Source organism: Salvelinus sp. IW2-2015, linkage group LG15, assembly GCF_002910315.2.
Source record: "Salvelinus sp. IW2-2015 linkage group LG15, ASM291031v2, whole genome shotgun sequence".
NCBI lineage: Eukaryota > Metazoa > Chordata > Actinopteri > Salmoniformes > Salmonidae > Salvelinus > Salvelinus sp. IW2-2015.
The window spans coordinates 7501540-7525668 of NC_036855.1; the positions used below are offsets into that span (position 1 = coordinate 7501540).

Genomic DNA, 24129 nt, shown 5'->3' on the forward strand with positions numbered 1-24129 from the left:
GAAGCCGTCTCGGGCCTAACAAACTCCCATGCCAATATCCTCCAAACACCTGCTTCGAAGGCATTATCACTTAGACAAACTTGGAGGCAAACGTAAGAGGAAAGCTCGGCATCTCTGTATTGAAGACATCCAAGACGAGAGCAAGGAAGCCATGGGGTTTGAACAAAGAGAAATTTGTCTGCATTAGTTTATGGGAGCTTAGATAACCCAAAGCGTCCAGCCTTGACACTAAGATTGATTGTTCACAGGCCGTATTGATCTTTCAACCATGTGAACGAAATACATCAATACGAGGCTCATCACTATCTCAGTTAAACTCTCCATGCCGTAACGACCATACTGTTATTCTGTTCATGTTCATAGCTCTAGGAACCCTAATGTCAACAGCCCTAATGTCTGTCTCTGGGACTACATCCTTTTGTTGTCATGKTTAAGGTTTGTTGTAATGTTTAATGTCAAGGCCATGGCTTTCTTTGGGGAAATAAATCAAGACAGCTGACCATATTTTACTCTCCCCAAAGTGTTGTGTGCTACCAATGTACTGTCTCAAAGTGTATGACACACTCCATAACTTCTAATATAATATGTTCGGTCTCTCACTACAGCCACAGCAGTAGGGTTAATGGGACATTAATACTCATCCTAGGCATGGGCATTCTGCTGTGATGGCTACCCGCTGGGTAGAAACGTCAATGTCTAGTTTTGATTTACATTTGGTTGAGTTGTCAACTAATGTGAATTGAATGTGAAATCAACAACAAAAATTACTTTTTGTAAATCCAATCCGTTTCCCATGTTGATTCAATGTCATCACATTGATGTTTTGGGTTGAAAACAAGGTGGAAACAAAGTTTATTCAACCAGTACAGTGGCTAATGAGCTCATTAGTGCGTCATTCTTCAGGTTAATCTGTTCATATGCAAACCAGGGGTCACTTGCAGCCACATCCCTAACACCCTTTAGGGGCAAGGCAGGAACTTAACCCATAAAACAGCACAGCTCAGGATCATTTCATTACAAGACCCTGACACTACCAGAGCTACTGCTACTGTCTTTGTCCACTGTCTGAGGTGGACTTCACTACTCTCTGGTCCACCCTTTTGACTGCACTACGAAACAGAGATCTGTTAGCAGACCTGCCACACAACATAATCAGATGGTGTGCTTTCGTCTAATACATTAGAAATATTTATTTACTTAGATTTTTCCAGCTGTCTTTCAGAGGGCAAGAGGAATGGTACGCAGAATACTCACACCACATAGCGCAACAGATCGAAATGTTAAGACTTATTATTTACAATGTTGATTGTTTCTGTTTTGTTTTTTAAAGCTGCTATTCTTTTCTAATCATGGAAGTACTTGTATATTTTCCAAACGAACTTCAAAAGATTCAAATGCTTGTATGCTAAATTAGTTTGATCTCTATGCTTCACAGGATTCTATCGTCCTCTCTCACCATTATCATGTCCCATCTACATTGGAAGGGGTGGAACAACAATTTCWGCAGTATCTGTCTGTGAAACAGGAGGAGTGTGACCTGGAAGAGGTTGAGTTCAAACAACAGAGAGGAGAGCAGAAGAGGTCATTGGTAGGCTGAACCCAACCCTCCACAGCAGCCCTAAAGCCACATCCATCTGCCATACAGAGTCCTGTCCCTCTGGTTCTAAGGAGCAGCCAGCACCATAACCCATCTCTGAGACCCCTTCGAGGGAATACCACACTGGACCATCACGGCAAACGTCAGCTCACTTCTCCCCAGCATTCCTCAAGTCCCTTTCAGAATAGTAACTGCTCCAGATGAGGAACTAGACATTGACGTCTATGAGTCAGGTGAAGTTTATTCGCAAGAAAGCTTGTTTAAAATGATGTAGAAGCAAGCTGCCAGTATACTTGAGTTGGCACACTTGCTAAAAGAAAGCAGAGCCACCACCTCTATGGCTTTGCCAGAGAACACCTCTAGCACTCTGGGCTTCTATGGCTGTGCCTCCATCTCCAGTACAGAGCGCACCTCTAGTACCCTGGGCCCCTATGGATGTGCCTCGTCCAGCACCTCTAGTACCCTGGGCCCCTATGGATGTGCCTCGTCCAGCACCTCTAGTACCCTGGCCCCTATGGATGTGCCTCGTCCAGCACCTCTAGTACCCTGGGCCCCTATGTGTGCCTCGTCCAGCACCTCTAGTACACTGGGCCTCTATGGCTGTGCCTCTTCCAGCACCTCTAGTACCCTGGGCCTCTATGGCTGTGCCTCTTCCAGCACCTCTAGTACCCTAGGCTTCTATGGCTGTGCCTCTTCCAGCACCTCTAGTACCGTGGGCCTCTATGGCTGTGCCTCTTCCAGCACCTCTAGTACCATGGGCCCTATGGCTGTGCCTCCATCTCCAGTAGAGAGAGCACCTCTAGTACCCTGGGCCTCTAGGCTGTGCCTCTTCCATTACCTCGAGTACCATGGGCCCTATGGCTGTAATCCATCTCAGTACAGAGAGCACCTCTAGTACCCTGGGCCTCTATGGCTGTGCCTCTTCCATTACCTCGAGTACCCTGGGCTCCTATGGCTGTGCCTCTTACCAGCACCTCTAGTACCCTGGGCCTCTATGGCTGTGCCTCTTCCAGCACCTCTAGTACCCTGGGCCTCTATGGCTGTGCCTCTTCCAGCACCTCTATGGCTGTGCCTCGTCCAGCACCTCTAGTACCCTGGGCCCCTATGGATGTGCCTCTTCCAGCACCTCTAGTACCCTGGGCCCCTATGGCTCAGTACATTCAGCACATTCAGGTCTTTGGTTTGAGAATCAGCTGTGGAGCTACTACCAGCAAGACCTAAAGGCCATTACACCATTCTACAACAAGTCAACTACCAGGCTGTACATCTCATTTGGTCAGAAGAGTCATTCCTGTGCTGAGGCACAGAACTTGTCAGGTGTGGTAGAAGGCAAGATGCCTTGGCCCAACAAGTTGAAGCAATACATTGTGCAGAGTGTGCAGTTCTTACTTCCTTCTGCTACACTCGGCGACTTCAAATCTGTCAGGGATTAAGTGAACAAACTCTTCAGAAACCAACGGCAACATTAATAGTATGGTATACCATTGAAGTCAAATACATGACATGAAAATGAAAATAAAGATACCAAACAAATAAATTGTGTCAGTGTTTTTTCTTCTTCAGTAGATTTGAGTCCTACTTAAGTGTAATGTCCAGTCGGGCGTGCTAATGGGCCATTAGCCTATCCTAATAAGTGCACCTCTTACGTGTTAGGCTGTCGAAAGGCAAAAATTGTGTTTGTGTCGTTTCATCTCGCGGTGCACCCCTGGCCATTATGAAAGTAAATGATATGGGCCCACACTAATATTAAACATGAATCATATGAATGGAACCGGCGATGGCGTCAACACAGTAATCCAATAGAGGTGCGCCAAGACAGAAATGGACACATGGAGCTCCAACACAACGCAGGAGATATGAACAAAGGAAAACATTTACTGAATGCAATAAGAAGAGCATTTATCTTGTCAATCAATGGCAACTGACCGTACTTAAGTGCCCATTACTCCACGTGCTTGACATCAGTCACTTCGCCGTCGGCCTCAATCGGGGCACCCGGCTCACCCAGTTCCAAAACGAAGGCCCGGAGCATAAATCGAATCCCCTCATCTCTGTACACCTTCTTAACTAAGACCTGCCTCCATGCTCACAAGGTGTATGGATTCAGGCCACTGCCCATCTTTGAGATCCCCCTACAGCAGATACAAGACCCATGGACAMCAACAAAACATCCAGACACTCCACCCCCCTGGTCACAAGGAAGAGGCAGCACCACAGCCTACAGCCCTTCGCTGCCACAGACACATCCCTCTGCTATCCTATTGTACTGCTCTCACCACACTGAGATATTATACATCCTGATGAGTTAACGCCAGCGGAGCACAACTTCCTGTGCCACCTGAGTAAGGGAGAGATCCATAGGTATGCTGTTCTGTTGTTCCATGGACGGGTATCTCATAAGACATATCCGAGTTGGTGCCAGACCACGCACTGGGACGGCGGCGGGGGCAAGTGAGCACTGCCAAACAAAGAACTTCATTCTGTACGTGTGCCCAAAGGTTCCCTGAGATGCTGGACGGCAACGTAGTAGGTAACTACACACTCATTAAGAGGAAAATGAATGATGTTCAGAGGTATCAAATGACATACTTGGAGTGACGGGGGCTTTCTTGAAGAAATGAATGGTGACCAGGAAAAATAACAACGTAGGAAAGAAAGTATGAAAAAACATTCAGTATCTGTGCTAATTCAGTTTCTGTATTGTTTGGCAGGCTACTGAAAAACAAAATGGTTGCCTGAATGAAAACATCAGTCTGAGCTTTTGTGTCAATTATTTGTATAAGCATGCATTTCCTATTTCAACTACTATCAATTTAGAAAATACAACAAAGGGATCAAGAGTCACAGAAGGCTCAACAAGCCTGCTCTTTGCATTGTCTTTGTAGAGTAGACATTTCACGTGGTATAGCGATGGTACTGGGCCAGGGGGATTCAACCAGGGGTACTGCAGGGGTCAGCGAAAAAAATAAGTATCTCACTGTTTTTATGAACATCGTTAGAAACAACAGACTAAACACATTTTGAATTACATAACTAAAGTAGAACATARGAAAATATSTTATTTCTAATGAYGTCAACTTTATTTATGAAGTCCCAATATTCAGCATWTTACACTCATTGAAGCTAATTACACTCACTGGTGTATAGTATCTGACAGTCTTTGAAAAAGCACCCAACAAAAAGGCTACCAGCGCGGAAAGTTCTGTTTAACCAGCTAAACGGCTGCTCTTAGCCAAAATGTGTTTGCCGCTACCTTTCTAGTTTATAGGCTGCAAGAGTTACACTTCCTCGTCCAATTATAGTGTTGGGAGGTCAAAATAATGRAAAACGATTTACCAAATCTATTCGTTTTGAAATGTTGATCACTTATCCTTGCCATTATCATTCACCTGATGACAAGACAAAAAAATTGAATCTTTGTTAACGTATGATGGGGTCCCCACGGGGGGACCAGGATGAATATGTATGAACTTTCCAATTTGTAAGTYGCTCTGGATAAGAGCGTCTGCTAAATGACTTAAATGTAAAATGTAAATGTCCCTGGGTCGCCGGTTTGCCTGGGAGGGGTCCCTGGGATGTACCAGGCTACAGCTAACTCAGCTACTTGAAGCGCTACTGAAAGTCAAAGAATCCTTTTACATGTCTATTTTCAGAGGAAGAATCCTTTTACATGTCTATTTTCAGAGGAAGAATCCTTTTACATGTCTATTTTCAGAGGATGAATCTTTTTACGTGTCTATTTTCAGAGGATGAATCTTTTTACGTGTCTATTTTCAGAGGATGAATCTTTTTACGTGTCTATTTTCAGAGGATGAATCTTTTTACGTGTCTATTTTCCAAGGATGAAGCTAAGAACATTAACAACTTCAAAGTTAAGAACGCTATAACAATATGGAAGAAACCGTAAGATTCTGCAATAACCAATATCACTCCCCAAAAACACAACCCGATGGCATAATCCTTGGATAGCTTTTCAGAATGGACTGATAAATTGGTCCACATGGAAAACTAAGGCCATAGAAACCTTACATTTATTTCCTATTATCAAGTAATTTATTTCCATGAGAGAATTAAAAAGCAGTTTTGGGCTGACCAAAGTAGATATTTTCAAATACAAACAATTTAAAAGTTTCATATCACAATTATTTTATTTGAAATATTTTGGACATCAGAAAAATCTTGAGGGAATCCTATTTGATTCAGAAAAGGATATTCATATGATAGGTAAGAAATACAAAACCTTGCAGAGAGCCTATCCAACTGACTATCTCTTACTATTGGAAGAAAGACTTACAAATGACTGATGTTGGTACAAGATGGATGTTGGAACATACAGTACCAGTCAAACGTTTGGACACACCTACTCATGGACTCACTCGTTACTACATGAGTCCATGTGTGTTATTTCATAGTTTTGATGTCTTCACTATTTTTCTACAATGTAGAAAATAGTCAAATAAAAGAGAAACCCTGGGATGAGTAGGTGTCTCCCGATTTAAATGACATGCAGCTTATAAAGGATTCATAAAGCCTTCATAAAGACTTCATAAACACTACATAAATGTGTTACAAATCTTCTATAACCATTTGTCATGCTTGATAAAGGGTTCATAAATGTGCCATAAACACAGAGAGTCAGGACACCCGTTTAACGTCCCATCCAAAAGACGGCACCCTACACAGGGCAATGTCCCCAATCACTGTGCTGGGGCAGTGGGATATTTTTTTAGACCAGAGGAAAGGGTGCCTCCTTTTGGCCCTCCAACACCACTTCCAGCAACATCTGGTCTCCCATCCAGGACCAACCCTGCTTAGCTTCAGAAGCAAGTCAGCAGTGGGATCCAGGGTGGTATGCTGCTGGAATTCTGCTGACATAAACCTGTGCTTTATAAAGGGTGGCATAAGCACTGCTTAATAAAGGCCTTTATAAATAATATTAAATTGAGGCTTCACAAAGAGCATTGCAAAGCCAGGAATTTGGATTCGATTCCCAGAACCACCCATACGTAAACATKTATTTACACTTGACTGTTACTCGCTTTGGATAAAAGCGTCTGCTGAATTTGATATGTTATATTTCACTACAACATTTCTAGGATGGCCAAACCACTTTAACTCTTGGCTGCATAGTCAGTGTTGGACCTGACCTTCCCCCAAAATGCTGTGCTGCAGGATTACACACACTCTAAAGTGGAGTCATTCATGGAAAAAAATGTTGGTAGGGCCTTTTAAAAGCAGGTGCGGTAGATGTTTAAACCACATCAGGGGATGACTTTTGAGGTCTTGTAAAAATCTAAGAAATTTGTATTTTTGAGGGTAGTTGCCCTTTAATTCAGTGAGCATGCCCTGCACTGTTGTTTGGTTAGCGGGTTTTCTGTAGTGCAGTAAGCGCACATAAGATGTGAATCGGTCCCCAATAGAATGGGTGGAGTAAAGTAAAATGCCCATTTGTGCTGCCACTGGACAATGAAAAACAAGTTAACCTTTATTTATTGTAAATTAAATTAGGTTGTAGTAGTTAAGTGTTGACTTAGATTACTGTAGCTACCTCAATCATTTAAAAAAAATAAGTTCAGTGACTTCACAACAATTGCTAGATACCCGAAATGTAGCTAGCTTGCAGGCTCAGCTAAATACAAATCCCCTAGATACCGCAGCGTCCCGTCGTCATGTTATGAGATTTGTAACTGTAAGAGGAATATAATATGATTTGAATGGAGTTTCCCATCTTCCCATTTTGAGTTTCTAGTGAAGCACAGGAATTCCCTTTCCTGATGGTGTGACAAAGGCATTCCCTAACAGACCTGCTAACTTTCTTTGTTGTTACTTTTAAGGTTGGAACCAACATGCAGTAACTGTAGCAGGAAGAAAGGCAATTACCATACGTCCGCCAGCTTAGGGACAAGCTAAACTATTCACAGCCCTGTGTAATGTTCAATGTATTTGCATTGCTGAACTTTTAGAAATGTAATGTATTTGTATTGCTTAAAACATTTACAAATAAAAGGAAATGTATGGTTTTGAACATGTTTTTAATGTTTATTTGTTTTAGCTGTTAGTGATAATTCTCTAAGTGTTAATACATTTGTGTTGAAATCAATAAGCCTTTATATATGAGTTATGAATGACCAAAGGTGTCTGACCTTATAGTAAGTACAGAGTCATATGGTACAAGGCATTTATGTATGTGTTATAAATGACCAAAAGTGTTTGAATTTAAATTAAGTACAGCATCATGCGATATAGTCTTTACGGATGTGTTATGAATGACCGAAGGTGTCTCACTTCAATCTAAGTATTACAGGACACTACATAACATGTAAATAGATAGGTTATTAACATTCTGTTGATTTATGAAGGTTGTCTCATGATCTACAGGTTACTGTAGGGTGTGAGAGGTATTTAAATGATTTGATGGACCTGCAAAGCTTGCGTTTGTGTGCGTGTGTCAGAACCAAGATGATTTGGAGTAGTCCAACATGAGACTACCGCACCAGGTATTCCTCTTCTGTTCCCATGCCGGAGACCAGGGCTTGATTACAACCTGTTACAATGGTGACAACATTTTGTGGCTGCTATGTCATCGGGGGAGTGGGTGAATGTGTCAAAGACCTGACTGGGCCCAGCACCGCGCAGTATGGCTAATTTTTGTTCTGTGCATGTTTGTGTACTGAGGAACATGTAACTTGGTTCCAGAAGAAAGACACTTTCAATTTCTTTAGGTTGGGGGCTTTCATCAAGGTAAGCGTTTCTTCGAGTAACGTCGTCCCTCGGCTATTGCACACACAGCACATACAGTATACTCCTGGGATAGCCATTAAAAGTTGGCCTTAGTGGGAGTGACCATAGAATTCTATAGGAGTGACCTTACTGAGTAAATTATTTATCATCGTCACTACTTAACACAGTCAAAAAGTCATAATTATGTCTAAACCATGCCCATTTCCACAATTGATCTTCTAAAAATTAACTGATGGCCAAGTTTGATGCTTTGGTCCACTAGACCTTCCACACATTTTGTCAGAAGTGTCTGGGAAAGAGATTAGGTGTAATGTGACTAACATGACATCACTTTAGAGCTTATCAGCACATGTTGTCACCCTTTATAAAGCACATGTTTATATCATATTCAATCTAGTGGGTTATGTCACATTTGACATAGGTGATTATGTCACACAGTTATGCCACATTTATGAACCCTGTATAAAGCATGAAATATGGTTATAGCTGCTTTGTAACACATTTTGTAGTGCTTATTGAAGGCATTATGAAGGCTTTATGAAGCATTTATAARCTGAACGTAATTTAAAGTGGGAATTATTACAGTGTAAATGTACTTTTAATCCATCTATCTGCATATTTCAAGACACGGCATATGAGGGTGCAGTGAGATACCCGATGGGTTGGACAATACTTTTCTCATCAATCATCTTTAAAAAATGTATACTTAAACACTGGAGATGGGGGTGTGAGCAGGTGGGTCTTACAAAAAAATCATGAAAGTCATATCGAAAGCCTGTCTCACCCTTATCATGCACAACGTTTGTTTGGTCTCCTCAAGATAAAGATACATATGTGACAATATCAACATTTCATTACAGTGACTGGTTCGTTAGTCAGATGAGAGCGGGTTCAGTCTCTTCCATGGCCAGATCTAGTCTGGCGTGTTTGCACTCTGTAAAGGATTTTCTTCCTGCTGCTCTACTGCAGTTGTCTTGATTAATTAGAATACTTAATTTGTCACTAAGTGTGATTAATTCCATTAATCTATCAAGTGTAAAGTCATCCAGTAATGTCACTGGTAATCAATTATTCACCATGGCAACTGGTGCGGAGAAGATATTGAACTGTGAGTAGAGTCACCAACATTCATATGTAGAGTGTATCCATTCATACACATCCCACATACACATAAACAAACACATCCGCACATTACCATATGAACATCAATACTTCCTGTGACAAACACACTAATGTGAGGTGAAAACATCAATGCTTCTATTTATTTTTCCTTGCCATAGGTCTAGAAGGTGTGGGGAGAAGTGGGCATCGCCATGTATCCTTGTCGTTGGAGGAAGCCATTGATTTAACAGCAGGCTTCATAGCCTCTCCCTCCTCCTGTAGGCACAGCATGTAATATCAAACCACAAGTTTCCCTCTATCCACAGCAATCAATTCAACTGAGCTTCATGGCCTGTCTGGAGCTAGTCTAACCGCAGAGCCTGGCCTCTTCCTTCTTAGAAGGCCTTTGCTGTGATAAAAACATATCTCACGCCAGGTTCAGCCAATGTAATTATGGCTAGACAAGGGGGCACTACTGTGGGGCACTGTTTATGTCACCGCTAGGCTCTAACGGACTATCAGAGAGGTAGGAGACGACAGAAAGGCCAGGGAACAACCGATCCCAGAGATCACCATCAGACACAAATGCTATGCCCTTTATTTTACTGTTCTAGAAAACAAAATATTCCTGTATTTTTACTGCAGTATGTCTAGGGCCAGGAGTTTTCTTGACCATGTCACCTAACCAGCTAGAAAACTCCAGGCTACTGGAATCCAGAGTTTTGTCCTTGTCAGGTCAGGTGACAGTGTCATAACGAGCAACGTTTCATAACAGAGCTTTTGTAATGCCAGGATAGCTTAATTCATGTTGGAACCAGTGCAGCCTGTAGGGAGAAGCTTTTATCTCCTTCCCTGGAACTTCTCAGCATCTTAAGTCAACTGCGGACACTGCAATAAACAATAAGGACATACAGATGTAGAATCTTAATTTGAGTCARTTTGTTACAGCATGAAAATAATCCTGCAGCAACAGGACATTTGAATTATTATGATGATCATAATTCATGGACATTTTTRTAGGGATTGATACATTTTTCGTAAGGGAACATCAAGTCTGAAATCGCAAAGTGGAAATTGAAAACTTCAGAARCCTTTTTTTACCTCAAGTACACTACAAGTTACACATTTCCTGCATTGCACTAAAGTTCTCCTGCAACAGGGTGATCAAATTAAGATCCTGCATCTGGACTATATCTACRATTGTTTTGAAACACTGATGCACATTCACATCTGGCTAAGTCCCGATGATTCCAAACAGCTGTGACCTGCTCTGTTCCCAACTGTTATTCTAGACAAAATCTTCTCATATACTCTCTAAGTCACTCTCTCACGCTTTTTGGTAACGAGATACTTCTCAAGTTCCTGGGAGGACAAACTATAAGTGTCCGTTGAGGGATGCGTCTTTGCTTAAGGCCCCGGCTGGGTCGTCTGAGACAATCAGTTACCTTAATGAGCACAAATAGGATAACTGTAGTGTGACAGCACGTACTGGGCTGCAGCTAAAGGTAAGAGGACAAGAGGGCAGATTCACAAGCACAGTGCAGGCGTGGCCGGAGTTGCATTCAGGAGTAGTTATAGAAAAGGTGGTTGAATTAGGACTAGTTGGAGTTATGAGGTTCTGGTGGTTAAGTTAGTAGATGTATGATGCTTACAAAATAAAGTTGAAGTATGTTTCCCCCATAAGCCACAAGTTCTGAATGCATATAGTATAAGTTCCTTTATGCAAGTTTCTGCTGAAAAATAACAAATGAATTTATCCTGACTAGGCTATTCCTACGATCCTCTGTTTTTCCTGGTCAGATTATGTGGCCAGGAGAAACTCCAGTTCCTATKTTTTCTTAGATGGGAAGCAGGGTAGCCTCCTACCTGAAGCCACTGGGACTGGTCACTGCGTCCAGAAGTCCAGGCATTGACCTTTCCCTGTTTGTCCAGACGGGCCTTGCTGGGTTCCCAGGTGAACATGTCCATGTTGAGTGTTCTGAAGAGGCTGGACGCTGTGATCTGGTAGTCCTGGATGTGGCCTGACTTCATCCCCATGGGCTCAGAGCAGCCTGGAGAAACAAACTCGTTAGTGGAAACAGTCCTTTCTAGAACTGCAAATGACCTCCAAAACAATACTTCCAAAGAAATATGATTTGACAATACTCAATGGCGCCCCCTATTGTACTTCTTGAGAAATGCAGAACTGTTCTGTTCTTCCAAGAAGGGGAACTTCTACCCGCACCTAGGTGGCGTGACACCTCTGCGAACCTCTAGTCATGAATTATTACCTGTGAGCTCACAGCCAAGCAGCTCCATGCGCAGGGTGCAGTGTCTCCTACAGACCTGGGGGTAGATGCGCACGTACTGCGCCTCAATGGGAGGGGTGAAGGAGTTGGCAGAAGGTGCGTTGTTTTCCACATTTCCACGGAATATCTGAGGAGGGAAATTATACGACAGAAGAGGGGTTAAAAGGGATAGGAAGGGGGAAGCAAATTGTCTCTGTGAACAGTCTCTCACACGGTCTCTAGTGTCTACTCGAAACTCAACAAATTGCTGCCATTCAATGAGCTCGAATTACTGGAAAAATATATGATTTAAATTGCACGATTTAAGCTGGTAATTTGTAAGCACACGATGTGTTTTGAATTAGTGGACCAATTACCTTGCCATGCCATATAGACCGTTTTACAGTGCTATCCCCAAATGAACTAACATAGTGTTTCACAGGGCCCTCTCAGGTGGTATGCATGTTTGTTTGTGTGTGTGTGTTTGTGTGTGTGTTAAGGAATGCAGCTCTCTCTGGATGAATTCAGGTCAGCATTGCACAGAGGTATACTCAAAAGGGGGGTCCCTCTAGGTCAGAACATCAGAGTCTACTCTCTGGCTAGCACACTCAGTCAGACTCAAAGATCTCAGGCAAGAAAATTAACAACTGGGTTTTGAGTTTAGCCTCTCACCCCGGTGTTCCGCATGCCTCATTAATCTTACAGTTGTTAGAGTAACAACTATATACTGTATATATAACAAAAWTATAAACGCAACATGTAAAGTGTTGGTCCCATATTTCATGAGCTGAAATAAAATATCCGGGAAATTCTCCATACGCACAAAAGCTTATTTCTCTCAGATGTTGTGCACACATCTGTTTACTTCCTGTTAGTGAGTGTTTATCCTTTGCCAAGATAATCCTCCCCCTGACAGYTGTGGCATATCGAGAAGCTGATTAAACAGCATTATCATGACACAGGTGCACCTTGTTCTGGGGACATTAAAAGGCCACTCGAAAATGTGCAGTTTTGTCATAGAACACAATGCCACAGATGTCTCAAGTTTTGAGGGAGCGTGCAATTGGCATGCTGATTGCAGGAATGTACGTCCAACCGGTACGTCCAACCAGCCTTACAACCGCAGAACAAGTTTATGAYGTCGTTTGGGCAAGCAGTTTGCTRATGTCAAYGTTGTGAACAGTGCCCCATGGTGGCAGTGGGGTTATGGTATWGGCAGTTATAAGTTACAGACAATGAAAACAATTGCATTTTATCGATGCCAATTTTAAATGCAAAGAAATACTTTGACGAGATCCTGAGYCCTGTTGTGAGGCTAATTTTTGAAAGATATCTGTGACCATTTCAATTAACTGATCTCCTTATATGAACTGTAATTCAGTAAAATCTTAGAAATKATTGCATGTTGCGTTTATATTTTTTTCAGAATATACAGTTGAAGTCGGTACTTTACATACACTTAGGTTGGAGTCATTAAAACTTGTTTTTCAACATCTCCACAAATTTCTTGTTAACAAACTATTGTATTGGCAAGTCGGTTAGGACATCTACTTTGTGCATGACACAAGTAATTATTCCAACAATTGTTTACAGACAGATTATTTCACTTATAATTCACTTATTCACAATTCCAGTGGGTCAGAAGTTTACATACACTAAGTTGACAGTGCCTTTAAACAGCTTGGAAAATTCCAGAAAATAATGTCATGCTTTAGAAGCTTCTGATAGGCTAATTGACACATTTTGAGTCAATTGGAGGTGTACCTGTGGATGTACTCAGAACCTCTTTGTATTGGAGAAATGTCCTCTGGTCTGATGAAACAAAAATAGAACTGTTTGGTAATAATGACCATCATTATGTTTGGAGGAAAAAGCGGGAGGCTTGCAAGCCGAAGAACACCATCCCAACCGTGAAGCACGGGGGTGGCAGCATCATGTTGTGGGGGTGCTTTGCTGCAGGAGGGACTGGTGCACTTCACAAAATAGATGGCATCACGAGGAAAGAAAATTGTGTGGATATATTGAAGCAACATCAGTCAGGAAGTTAAAGCTTGGTCACAAATGGGTCTTCCAAATGGACAATGACCCCAAGCATAATTCCAAAGTTGTGGCAAAATGGCAACAACAAAGTCAAGGTATTGGAGTGGCCATCACAAAGCCCTGATCTCAATCCTATAGACATTTTGTGGGCAGAACTGAAAAAGCGTGTGCGAGCAAGGAGGCCTACAAACCTGACTTAGTTACACCAGCACTGTCAGGAGGAATGGGACAAAATTYACCCAACTATTTGTGGGAAGCTTGTGGAAGGCTACCCGAAACGTTTGACCCAAGTTAAACAATTTAAAGGCAATGTTACCCAAATACTAATTGAGTGTATGTAAACTTCTGACCCACTGAGAATGTGATGAAAGAAATAAAAGCTGAAATAAATCATTCTCTCTACAATTATTTTGACATTTTACATTCTTAAAATAAAGTGGTGATCCTAACTGACCTAAAACAGGGAGATTTTACTAGGATTAAATGTCAGGGATTGTGAAAAACTGAATTTAAATGTATTTGGCTAAGGTGTATGTAAACTTCCGACTTCAACTGTATACAGTACCTGTCAAAAGTTGGTACACAACTACTCATTCCAGGGTTTATCTTTATTTTTGCTATTTTCAACATGGTGGAATAATAGCGAAGACATTAAAACTATGAAATAACTATGTAKTAACCAAAAAGTGTTAAACAAATAAAAATATACAGTATTTTATATTTGAGATTTGAGAAAGTAGCCACACGATGCCTTGATGACAACTTTGCACACTCTTGGCATTTTCTCAACCAGCTTCATGAGGTAGTCACCTGGAATGCATTTCAATTAACAGGTGAGCCTTGTTAAAACTTAGTTTATGGAATTTCTGTCCTTCTTAATGCATTTGAGCCAATCAGTTGTGTTGTGACAAGGTAGAGGTGGTATACAGAAGATATCCCTATTTAGTCCATATTATGTCAAGAACAGCTCAAATAAGCAAAGAGAAACGTTAGTCCATCATTTCGTTATTAAGACATGAAGGTCTGTCAATCTGGAAAATTTCAAGAACTTTGAAAGTTTCTTCAAGTACAGTCGCAAAAACCATCAAGCGCTATGATGAAACTGGCTCTCATATGAGGACCGCCACAGGAAAGGAATACCCAGAGTTACCTCTGCTGCAGATAATAAGTTCATTAGAGTTAACTGCACCTCAGATTGTAGCCAAAATAAATGCTTCACAGAGTAACAGACACATCTCAACATCAAAATAAAGACACGCAAAGGAAAACATTTGAGATTTTTGGTTCCAACCGCTGTGTCTTTGTGAGAYGCAGAGTAGGTGAACAGATGATCTCCACATGTGTGGTTCCACCTTTGAAGCATGGAGGAGGTGTGATGGTGTGGGGATGTTATTCTGGTGACACTGTTGGTGATTTATTTAGAATTCAAAGCACACTAAACCTGCATGGCTASCACAGCATTCTGCAGCGATATGAAATCCCATCTGGTTTGCGCTTAGTGGGACAATCAATTGTTTTTCAACAGGACAATGAACCCCAAAACACCTCCAGRCTGTGTAAGGGCTATTTGACCAAGGAGAGTGATAGAGTGCTGCATCAGATGATCTGGCCTCCACAATCACACGACCTCAACCCAATTGAGATGGTTTGGGATGAGTTGGTCAGCAGAGTGATGGAAAAGCAGCCAACAAGTACTCAGCATATGTGGGAACTCCTTCAAGACTGTTGGAAAAGCATTCCTCGTGAAGCTGGTTGAGAGAATACCAAGATTGTGCAAAGCTGTCATCAAGGCAAAGAGTGGCTACTTTRTAGAATCTAAAATATATTTGGATTTGTTTAACAATTTCTTGGTTATTACATGATTCCATATGTGTTATTTCATAGTTTTGATGTCTTCTCTATTATTCTACAATGTAGAAAATAGTAAAAATAAAGAAAAAACCATTGATGAGTAGGTGTGTCCAAACTTTTGACTGGTACTGTAGATATATACACTGAGTATACCAAACATTAGGAACACCTTCCTAATATTGAGTTGCACCCCCCATTTACCCTCAGAACAGCCTCATATCGTTGGGGMATGGACTCTACAAGCTGTCAAAGGCGTTCCACAGGGATGCTGGCCMATGTTGACTCCAATGCTTCCACAGTAGTGTCAAGTTGGCTGCATGTTCTTGGGTGGTGGACAATTCYWGATACACACAAGAAACCGTTCAGCATGAACAACTGGTGCGCCTGGCACCTACTTTCATACCCTGTTCCCTGTTCAAAGGCACTTCAAACTTTTGTCTTGCCCATTCACCCTCTGAATGGCACACATACACAATCCATTGGTGGCAGGGGTCAAAATGGGGATGGCTGGTTGGAGGACAGGACAGGGSACATGGTGCGCTGTCAAAAATGACAGAGTGTCGGGGAGTCTATTTGGTGGCCGTTTATCCCCAAATAGTATAAAATGCAATCTAAAAGTCATAAAAAGTGGAGGGGGGTAAGTGCTAGGAAGAGGAACCCGGAGTGAGCTGGCTAATTAAAAAGTCATCTCATCATGTCCTCCACTCTGCCCTTGACTTGGTGTGTGGTCTCCAGTTGCTGTGAGTGTGTGTGTGTGTCTCACCATGTCCTCGTCTGTGCCCTTGACTTTGTTTGTCCTCCAGGTCTTGCCATCATCACTAGAGGCCACTTTGTAAGACTTGACGTACTCTGGGCTGCCGATGCGCTTTGCACCCTGGGTAATTAGGCCCGTGACCCGCATCCTCCTCTGTAGGTTTATCTGTGGAGAAATAAGGGATAAAACAGCAATCAAGACCCTTGTGTGTGAGTTTGTGTGTCTGTGTGTGAGTGTACATATTCATACATGTATGTATTGTGTGTGTGAGCGTGTGTATTTGTATTTATTATTGATCCCCATTAGCTGCTAAATTGGAAAAACATAACAATGCATTCACAGATTTCACAAGACACTGTGTGCCCTCAGGACCCTACTCTACCGCTACCACATATCTACARTACAAAATCCATGTGTACGTATGTGTATAGTGCATATGTTATCGTGTGTGCATGCATGTGTCTGTGCCTATGTTTGTGTTGCTTCACAGTCCCTGCTGTTCCACAAGGTGTATTTTTATCTGTTTTTTWAAATCAAATTTTACTGCTTGCATCAATTACTTGATGTGGAATAGAGTTCCATGTAGTCATGGTTTTATGTAGTACTGTGCGCTACCCATAGTCTGTTCTGGACTTGGGGACTGTGAAGAGACCTCTTGTGGCATGTTTWTGGGGTATGCATGGATGTCCGAGCTGTGTGCCAGTAGTTCAGACAGACAGCTCGGTGCATTCAASATGTCAATACCTCTCATAAATACAAGTAGTGATGACGTCAATCTCTCCTCCACTTTCCACCAGGAGAGATTGACATGTATATTATTAATATCAGCTCTCCGTGCACATCCAAGGGCCAGTCGTGCTGCCCTGTACTGAGCCAATTAAAAATTCCCTATGTCCATTTTTGTGGCACATGACCACACAAATGAACAGTAGTCCAGGTACGACAAAACTAGGGCCTGTAGGAYCTGTCTTGTTGATAGTGCTGTTAAGAAGGTAGAGCAGCGCTTTATTATGGACAGCTTAGCTCTCCCCAGCTTAGCTACTGTTGTATCAATATTTTTTGACCATGACAGTTTACAATCCAGGGTTACTCCAAAAAATGTGTCACCTCAACTTGCTCAATTTCCACATTATTTGTTACGAGATTTAGTTGAGGTTTAGGGTTTTGTGAATGATTTGCCCCAAATACAATGCTTTTAGTTTTAGAAATATTTAGGACTAACTTATTCCTTTCCACCCACTCTGAAACTAACTGCAACTCTTTGTTAAGTGTTGCAGTCATTTCAGTCACTGTAGTAGCTGACATGAATAGTGTTGAGTCATCCACATACATAGACACACTGGCTTTACTCAAAGCCAATGGCATGTCATTAGTAAATATTGAAAAAATAAATGGGCCTAGACAGCTGCCCCGGGGAATTCCTGATTCTACGTGGATTTTGTTGGAGAGGCTTCCATTAAAGAAAACCCTCTGTGTTCTGTTAGACAGGTAACTCTTTATCCACAATATAGCAGGGGGTGKAAAGCCGTACACATACGTTTTTCCAGCAGCAGACTATGATCGATAATGTCAAAAGCCGCACCGAAGTCTAACAAAACAGCCACCACAATCTTTTTATCATAATATTCTTTCAGCCAATMATCAGTAATTTGTGTAAGTGCTGTGCTTGTTGAATGTCCTTCCCTATAAGCACGTTGAAAGTTTGTTGTCAATTTGTTTACTGTAAAATAGCATTGTATCTTGTCAAACACAATTTTTCCCCAAAAATGTACTAAGGATTTGTAACAGGCTGATTGGTAGGCTTTTGAGCCAGTAAAGAGGGCTTTACTATTCTTAGGTATCGGAATGGTGTTAGCTTCCCTCCAAGCCTGGGGGCACACACTTTCTAGTAAGCTTAAATTGAAAATATGGCAAGTAGAAGTGGCAATATCGTCCGCTATTATCCTCAGTAATTTTCCATCCAAGTTGTCAGACCCCGGTGGCTTGTMATTGTTGATAGACAACAATACTTTGCTCACCTCTTCCACACTCACTTTACAGAATTCAAAATGACAATGCTCGTCTTTCAAAATTTGGTCAGATATACTTGGATGTGTAGTGTCAGTGTTAGTTGCTTGCATGTCATACGTAAATTTGCTAATCTTGCCAATGAAAAAATCATTAAAGTAGTTGGCAATATCAGTTGGTTTTGTTGTGAATGAGTCATCTGATTCAATGAAAGATGGAGCTGAGTTTGCTTTTTTCCCAAAAATATAATTTAAGTTGCTCCAAAGCTTTTTACTATCATTCTTTATGTCATTTATCTTTATTTCATAGTGTAGTTTCTTCTTCTTTTTATTCAGTTTAGTCACAGCATTTCTCAATTTGCAATAAGTTTGCCAATCAGTTGTGCAGCCAGACTTATTTTCCATTCCTTTTGCCTCATCCCTCTCAACCATGCAAGTTTTCAATTCCCCATCAATCCACAGGGATTTAAACATTTTTTTACAGTACTTTTCTTAATAGGTGGATGCTTATTAGTAACTGGAATAAGCAATTTCATAAATGTGTCAAGTGCAGTGTCTGTTTGCGCCTCATTACACACCACTGACCAACAAATATTATTTACATCAACAACATAGGAATCCCTACAAAACTTATTGTATGACCTCKTATACACTATATTAGGCTCAGCCTTTGGAACTTTGGTTTTCCTAGATATGTCTACTATATTGTGATCACTACATCCGATGGATCTGGATAATATTTTCAAGCTAATTTCTGCAGCATTAGTAAAGATGTGATCAATACATGTTGATGATTTAATTCCTGTGCTGTTTGTAACTACCTTGGTAGGTTGACTGATAAGGCACTGGTTACAGTTTGAAGCTTTTTCTTGAGTGGGCAGCTTGATGAAAGCCAGTCAATATTTAAAATCACCCAGAAAATATACCTCTGATGATATCACATACATTATCAAGCATTCCACAGATGTTATCCAGATACTGACTGTTAGCACTTGGTGGTCTATAGCAGCTTCCCACCAGAATGGGCTTTAGGTGAGGCAGATGAACCTGYAGCCATATTACTTCAACAGTATCATGTTMTTTATGTTAGTGCAGGGTGAGCTGCACACAGTGGACTTCCTMCTAGGGCACATCGGTGTGTGTCAGACATCCTCTGGCCATTACACTCAGATCTTTTATCTGTTCCTGTCAAGGTCATCTATCTTCCTCAGGACTGTGTGTGAATGCAACTTTAGTCTATCCTCTCACACCATATTCAGCCAGCCAGCCAGTCAATCCAATCAAGCCTGTCAATATACTGCCAAACTAAAGCACTTCTGACAGAGATGGGTTGGGGCTTCAGTTAGAATCCTTAAGTTTGACGCACAGCAGTATGATCATTATCAGAGAGAAGGAGAGATAGAGAGAGAGAGTCTTTTCTTCAGTCAGAAGTTATTTTATTATTAATTTTAATAGCTCCATATGTTGACAGAACTGTAATAGAATACAGCCTATGATGGTAACTAAGGACTGCTGCTGTAATAGAGGACAGACTATGGTGGTAACTAAGGACTGCTGCTGTAATAGAGGACAGACTATGGTGGTAACTAAGGACTGCTGCTGTGCTGAATGAACACATATGGAAAGAAACAAAGACAGGGGCACACACACACACACACACACACACACACACACACACACACACACACACACACACACACACACACACAGCCTCAGATTAATCTGAATCTGATTCATTTCACAACAGTCATAACTGGGTCAAATAATAATTAGAACACTGTTGAGGTGCATTCGGTAAGTATTCAGACCCCTTCCCTTTTTCACCATTTTGTTACGTTACAGCCTATTTCTAAAGTGGAATAAATAACACATTTTCCTCATCAATCTACAACATAATACCCATAAAACACAAAGTGAAAACAGCTTTTTAGAATTTTTTGCACATTTTTTAACATAAAAAACAGAAATACCTTATTTAAGTATTCAGACCGTTTGCTATGAGACTCAAATTGAGCTCAGGTGCATCCTGTTTCCATTGATCATGTTTGAGACGTTTCTACAACTTGATTAGAGTTGATTCAATTGATTGGACAGGATTTGGAATGGCACAACCTGTCGACATAAGGTCCCACAGTTTGACAGTGCATGTCAAAGCAAAAACAAGCCATGAGGTCGAAGGAATTGCCCGTAGAGTACCGAGACAGGATTATGTCGAGGCACAGATCTGGAAAAGGGTACCAAAAACATTTCTGCAGCATTGAACACAGTGTGTCTTCATCATTCTTAAATGGAAGAAGTTTGGAACCACCAAGACTTTTCTTAGAGCTGGTGCCCAGCCAAACTGAGCAATCGGGGAAAAGGGCCTTGGTCAGGGAGGTGACAAAGAACCTGATGGTCATACTGACAGAGCTCCAGAGTTCCTCTGTGGAGATGGATAACCTTCCAGAAGGACAACATATCTGCAGCACTCACCAATCACACTTTTTTGGTAGAATTGCCAGACAAACGACACTCTGTAAAAGCACATGACAGTACGCTTGAAGTTTGCCAAAGTCACACGATTCTCTGGTCTGATGAAACAAAGATTGAACTCTTTGGCCTGAATGCAAGCGTTCACATGGATGAAACCTGGGACCATCCCTATGGTGAAGCATGGTGGTGGCAGCATCATGCTGTGGGGATTATTTTCAGCAGCAGGGACTGGGAGACTAGTCAGGATCGAGGGAAAGATGAACGGAGTAATGTACAGARAGATCCTTGATGAAAACCTGCTACAGAGCGCTCAGGACCTCAGACTGGGGCGAAGGTTCACCTTCCATCAGGACAACGACCCTAAGCACACAGCCATGACAATGCAGGCGTGGCTTCGGGACAAGTCTCTGAATGTCGTTGATTGGTCTAGCCAGAGCCCGGACTTGAAACCGATCGAACATCTCTGGAGAGATCAGAAAATAGCTGTGCAGCGACGGTTTCCATCCAACCTGACAGAGCTTGAGAGGATCTGCAGAGAAGAATGGGAGAAACTTCCCAAATACAGATGTACCAAGCTTGTTGCATCATACCCAAGAAGACTCTAAGCTGTAATCGCTGCCAAAGGTCCTTCTACAAAGTCTGAATACTTAAGTAAATGTGATATCAGTTTTTTAATTGTAATACATTTGCAATAATTTCTAAAAAACAGTTTTTGCTTTGTAATTATGGGGTATTGTATGTAGATTGATGAGTGAAAAAAAAATATTTCATCCATTTTAGAATAAGACTGTAAACATAACAAAATGTGGACAGAGTCAAGGGGTCTGAATACTTTCTGAATGCACCGTACATTTGGCAACTGCTACTTCCTCACAACGGCTGCTACCACACGTAACATCCTGGGGTGAGATCAGGGGAAACTCAAATGAACTGTGTCCCACAAGAATGAGAGACATCATACTGTGAAAACCAAAAAGGCCCCTGTTCATGATAATGATGGATAGACAATATTTTCTTGGAACACCACCACAAGGGCCAAACTTAGCCTCTGAAATGAAGTACGACTATGCACTCTGAGCATGTACTTCTTCACTTGCTGACTACAGTAACTCAAGTCTTCTTGACAAAGTCTTACACAGCATCCTCAATGCAATCAAAGCCACAATGAACACCCACTTATCTCTTATTTTTTTTCATATTCTGGAGAACAACATGAACATCTTCTCTCTCATTAGTCTACTGTGACTAAAACGCCTAGTGCTCAGGTAATTGGTGTGATTCTTTGCACGGATAATGACCACTTACAAACACACTTCAGTCACTCCACATAATACTGGTGGTGTCTTAGTTCACGCTGAGTGAGGCTCTGTTGAGAACATCTGCCTGGATACTGCTCAGCGGTGATTGTCAGTTTGAGAAAATTGATTCAGTATGAGCGGACTGACATAAAAGGCCCATAATTCCCCCGGCCATATATCAAAATGACACTGCATTACATGAGGATAATTTCCCCCATCATGATCTCAATTCGGCAGTGACAGGGATACGAGAAGTGCTCAGTGTGAACTCCATGGAGGGGGAGGTCTGGAAGAGATGGCCCAGTCGAGAGTCTCTGAGACGGGAAAGGGTTTGAGGTCAGATGGCCCCTCATCTGCCGCCATCATGGCTGCTCTTCAAAGTTTTGTAATTTGCTGGTGCTTATTGGGACAATAGAACCTCACTTATCTGTACATTGCTACACAGTTTCCCCACTAACAGTGTAGTGTAAGTATGTACTCAAAACAAACCGTCCACCCTTCATAAAATACAACCATTAAACCCATCTGCAATCAATATATATTTTTAGCAAATCTGTTAGAGCCAGTAGAGTCGGATCACATCTTGCCTCTTGAGTACGATGTCTTCTGCGTCTTGAGTAAGATGCCTCCTGCCTCTTCTTCTTGAGTAAGATGCCTCCTGCTTCTTCTTCTTGAGTAAGATGCCTCCTGCTTCTTCTTCTTGAGTAAGATGCCTCCTGCTTCTTCTTCCTTACTCAAGAAGCAGGAGGCATCTTACTCAAGAAGCAGGAGGCATCTTACTCAAGAAGCAGGAGGCATCTTACTCAACGAAGAAGAGCAGGAGGCATCTTACTCAAGAAGAAGAAGCAGGAGGCATCTTACTCAAGAAGAAGAAAGCAGGAGGCATCTTACTCAGAAGAAGAAGCAGGAGGCATCTTACTCAAGAAGAAGAAGCAGGAGGCATCTTACTCAAGACAGAAGAAGGAGGCATCTACCAAGAAGAAGAACGCAGGAGGCATCTACTCAAGAAGAAGAAGCAGGAGGCATCTTTCTCAAGAAGAAGAACCAGGAGCATCTTTCTCAAGAAGAAGAACAGGAGGCATCTTACTCAAGAAAAGCAGAGCACAGAAGAAGCAGGAGGCCATCTTTCTCCAGAAGAAGACCAGGAGGCATCTTACTCAAGAAGAAGAACGCAGGAGGCATCTTACTAAGAAGCAGGAGGCATCTTTCTCAAGAAGAAGAAGCAGGAGGCATCCCTCAAGGAAGAAGAAGCAGGAGGCATCTTTCTCAAGAAGAAGAAGCAGGAGGCATCCTTCTGCAAGAAGAAGAAGCAGGAGGAATCTTTCTCAAGAAGAAGAAGCAGGAGCATCTTCTCAGAAGAAGAAGCAGGAGGCATCTTACTAAGAAGAAGAACCAGGAGGCATCTTACTCAAGAAGAGAAGAACCAGGAGGCATCTACTACTCAAGAAGAAGAGCCAGGAGGCATCTACTACAAGAAGCAGGAGGCATCTTTCTCAAGAGAAGGCAAGGAAAGGAACAGGAGGCATCTTTCTCAGAAGAAGAAGCAGGAGGCATCTTTCTCAAGAAGAAGAAGCAGGAGGCATCTTTCTCAAGAAGCAGAGAGCACATCTTTCTCAAGAGACAGGAGGCAATCTTTCTCAGAAGAAGAAGCAAGAGAGGCATCTTTCTCAAGAAGAAGAAGCAGGAGGCATCTTCTCAAGAAGCAGGAGGCATCCTTTCTCAAGAAAAGAAGCAGGAGGCATCTTTCTCAAGAAGAAGAAGCAGAGAGGCATCTTACTCAAGAAGCAGAAGCAGGAGGCATCTTTCTCAAGAAGCACAGAGGCTTCTTTCTCAGAAGAAGAAGCAGGAGGCTTCCTTACTCCAAGAAGAAGAAGCAGGAGGAATCTTACTCAAGAAGAAGAAGCAGGAGGCATCTTACTCAAGAAGAAGAAGCAGGAGGCATCTTTACTCAAGAAGAAGAAGCACGAGGCATCTTACTCAAGAAGAAGAAGCAGGAGGTAAT

General features: G+C 41.9%; 1 protein-coding gene across 1 annotated transcript in view; it reads right to left on the bottom strand.

Moving 5' to 3' along the window:
* Positions 1 to 24129, bottom strand: part of LOC111975000 (EGF-like repeat and discoidin I-like domain-containing protein 3) — a 123121-nt gene that overhangs the window by 39529 nt on the left and 59463 nt on the right. Inside the window, exons 4-6 of the mRNA XM_070446827.1 lie at positions 16361 to 16516; positions 11710 to 11854; positions 11306 to 11490 (exon numbers count right to left, since the gene is read on the bottom strand). Of these exons, the coding sequence (XP_070302928.1) occupies positions 11306 to 11490; positions 11710 to 11854; positions 16361 to 16516 (486 nt within the window). The remainder of the gene's footprint in view (positions 1 to 11305; positions 11491 to 11709; positions 11855 to 16360; positions 16517 to 24129) is intronic.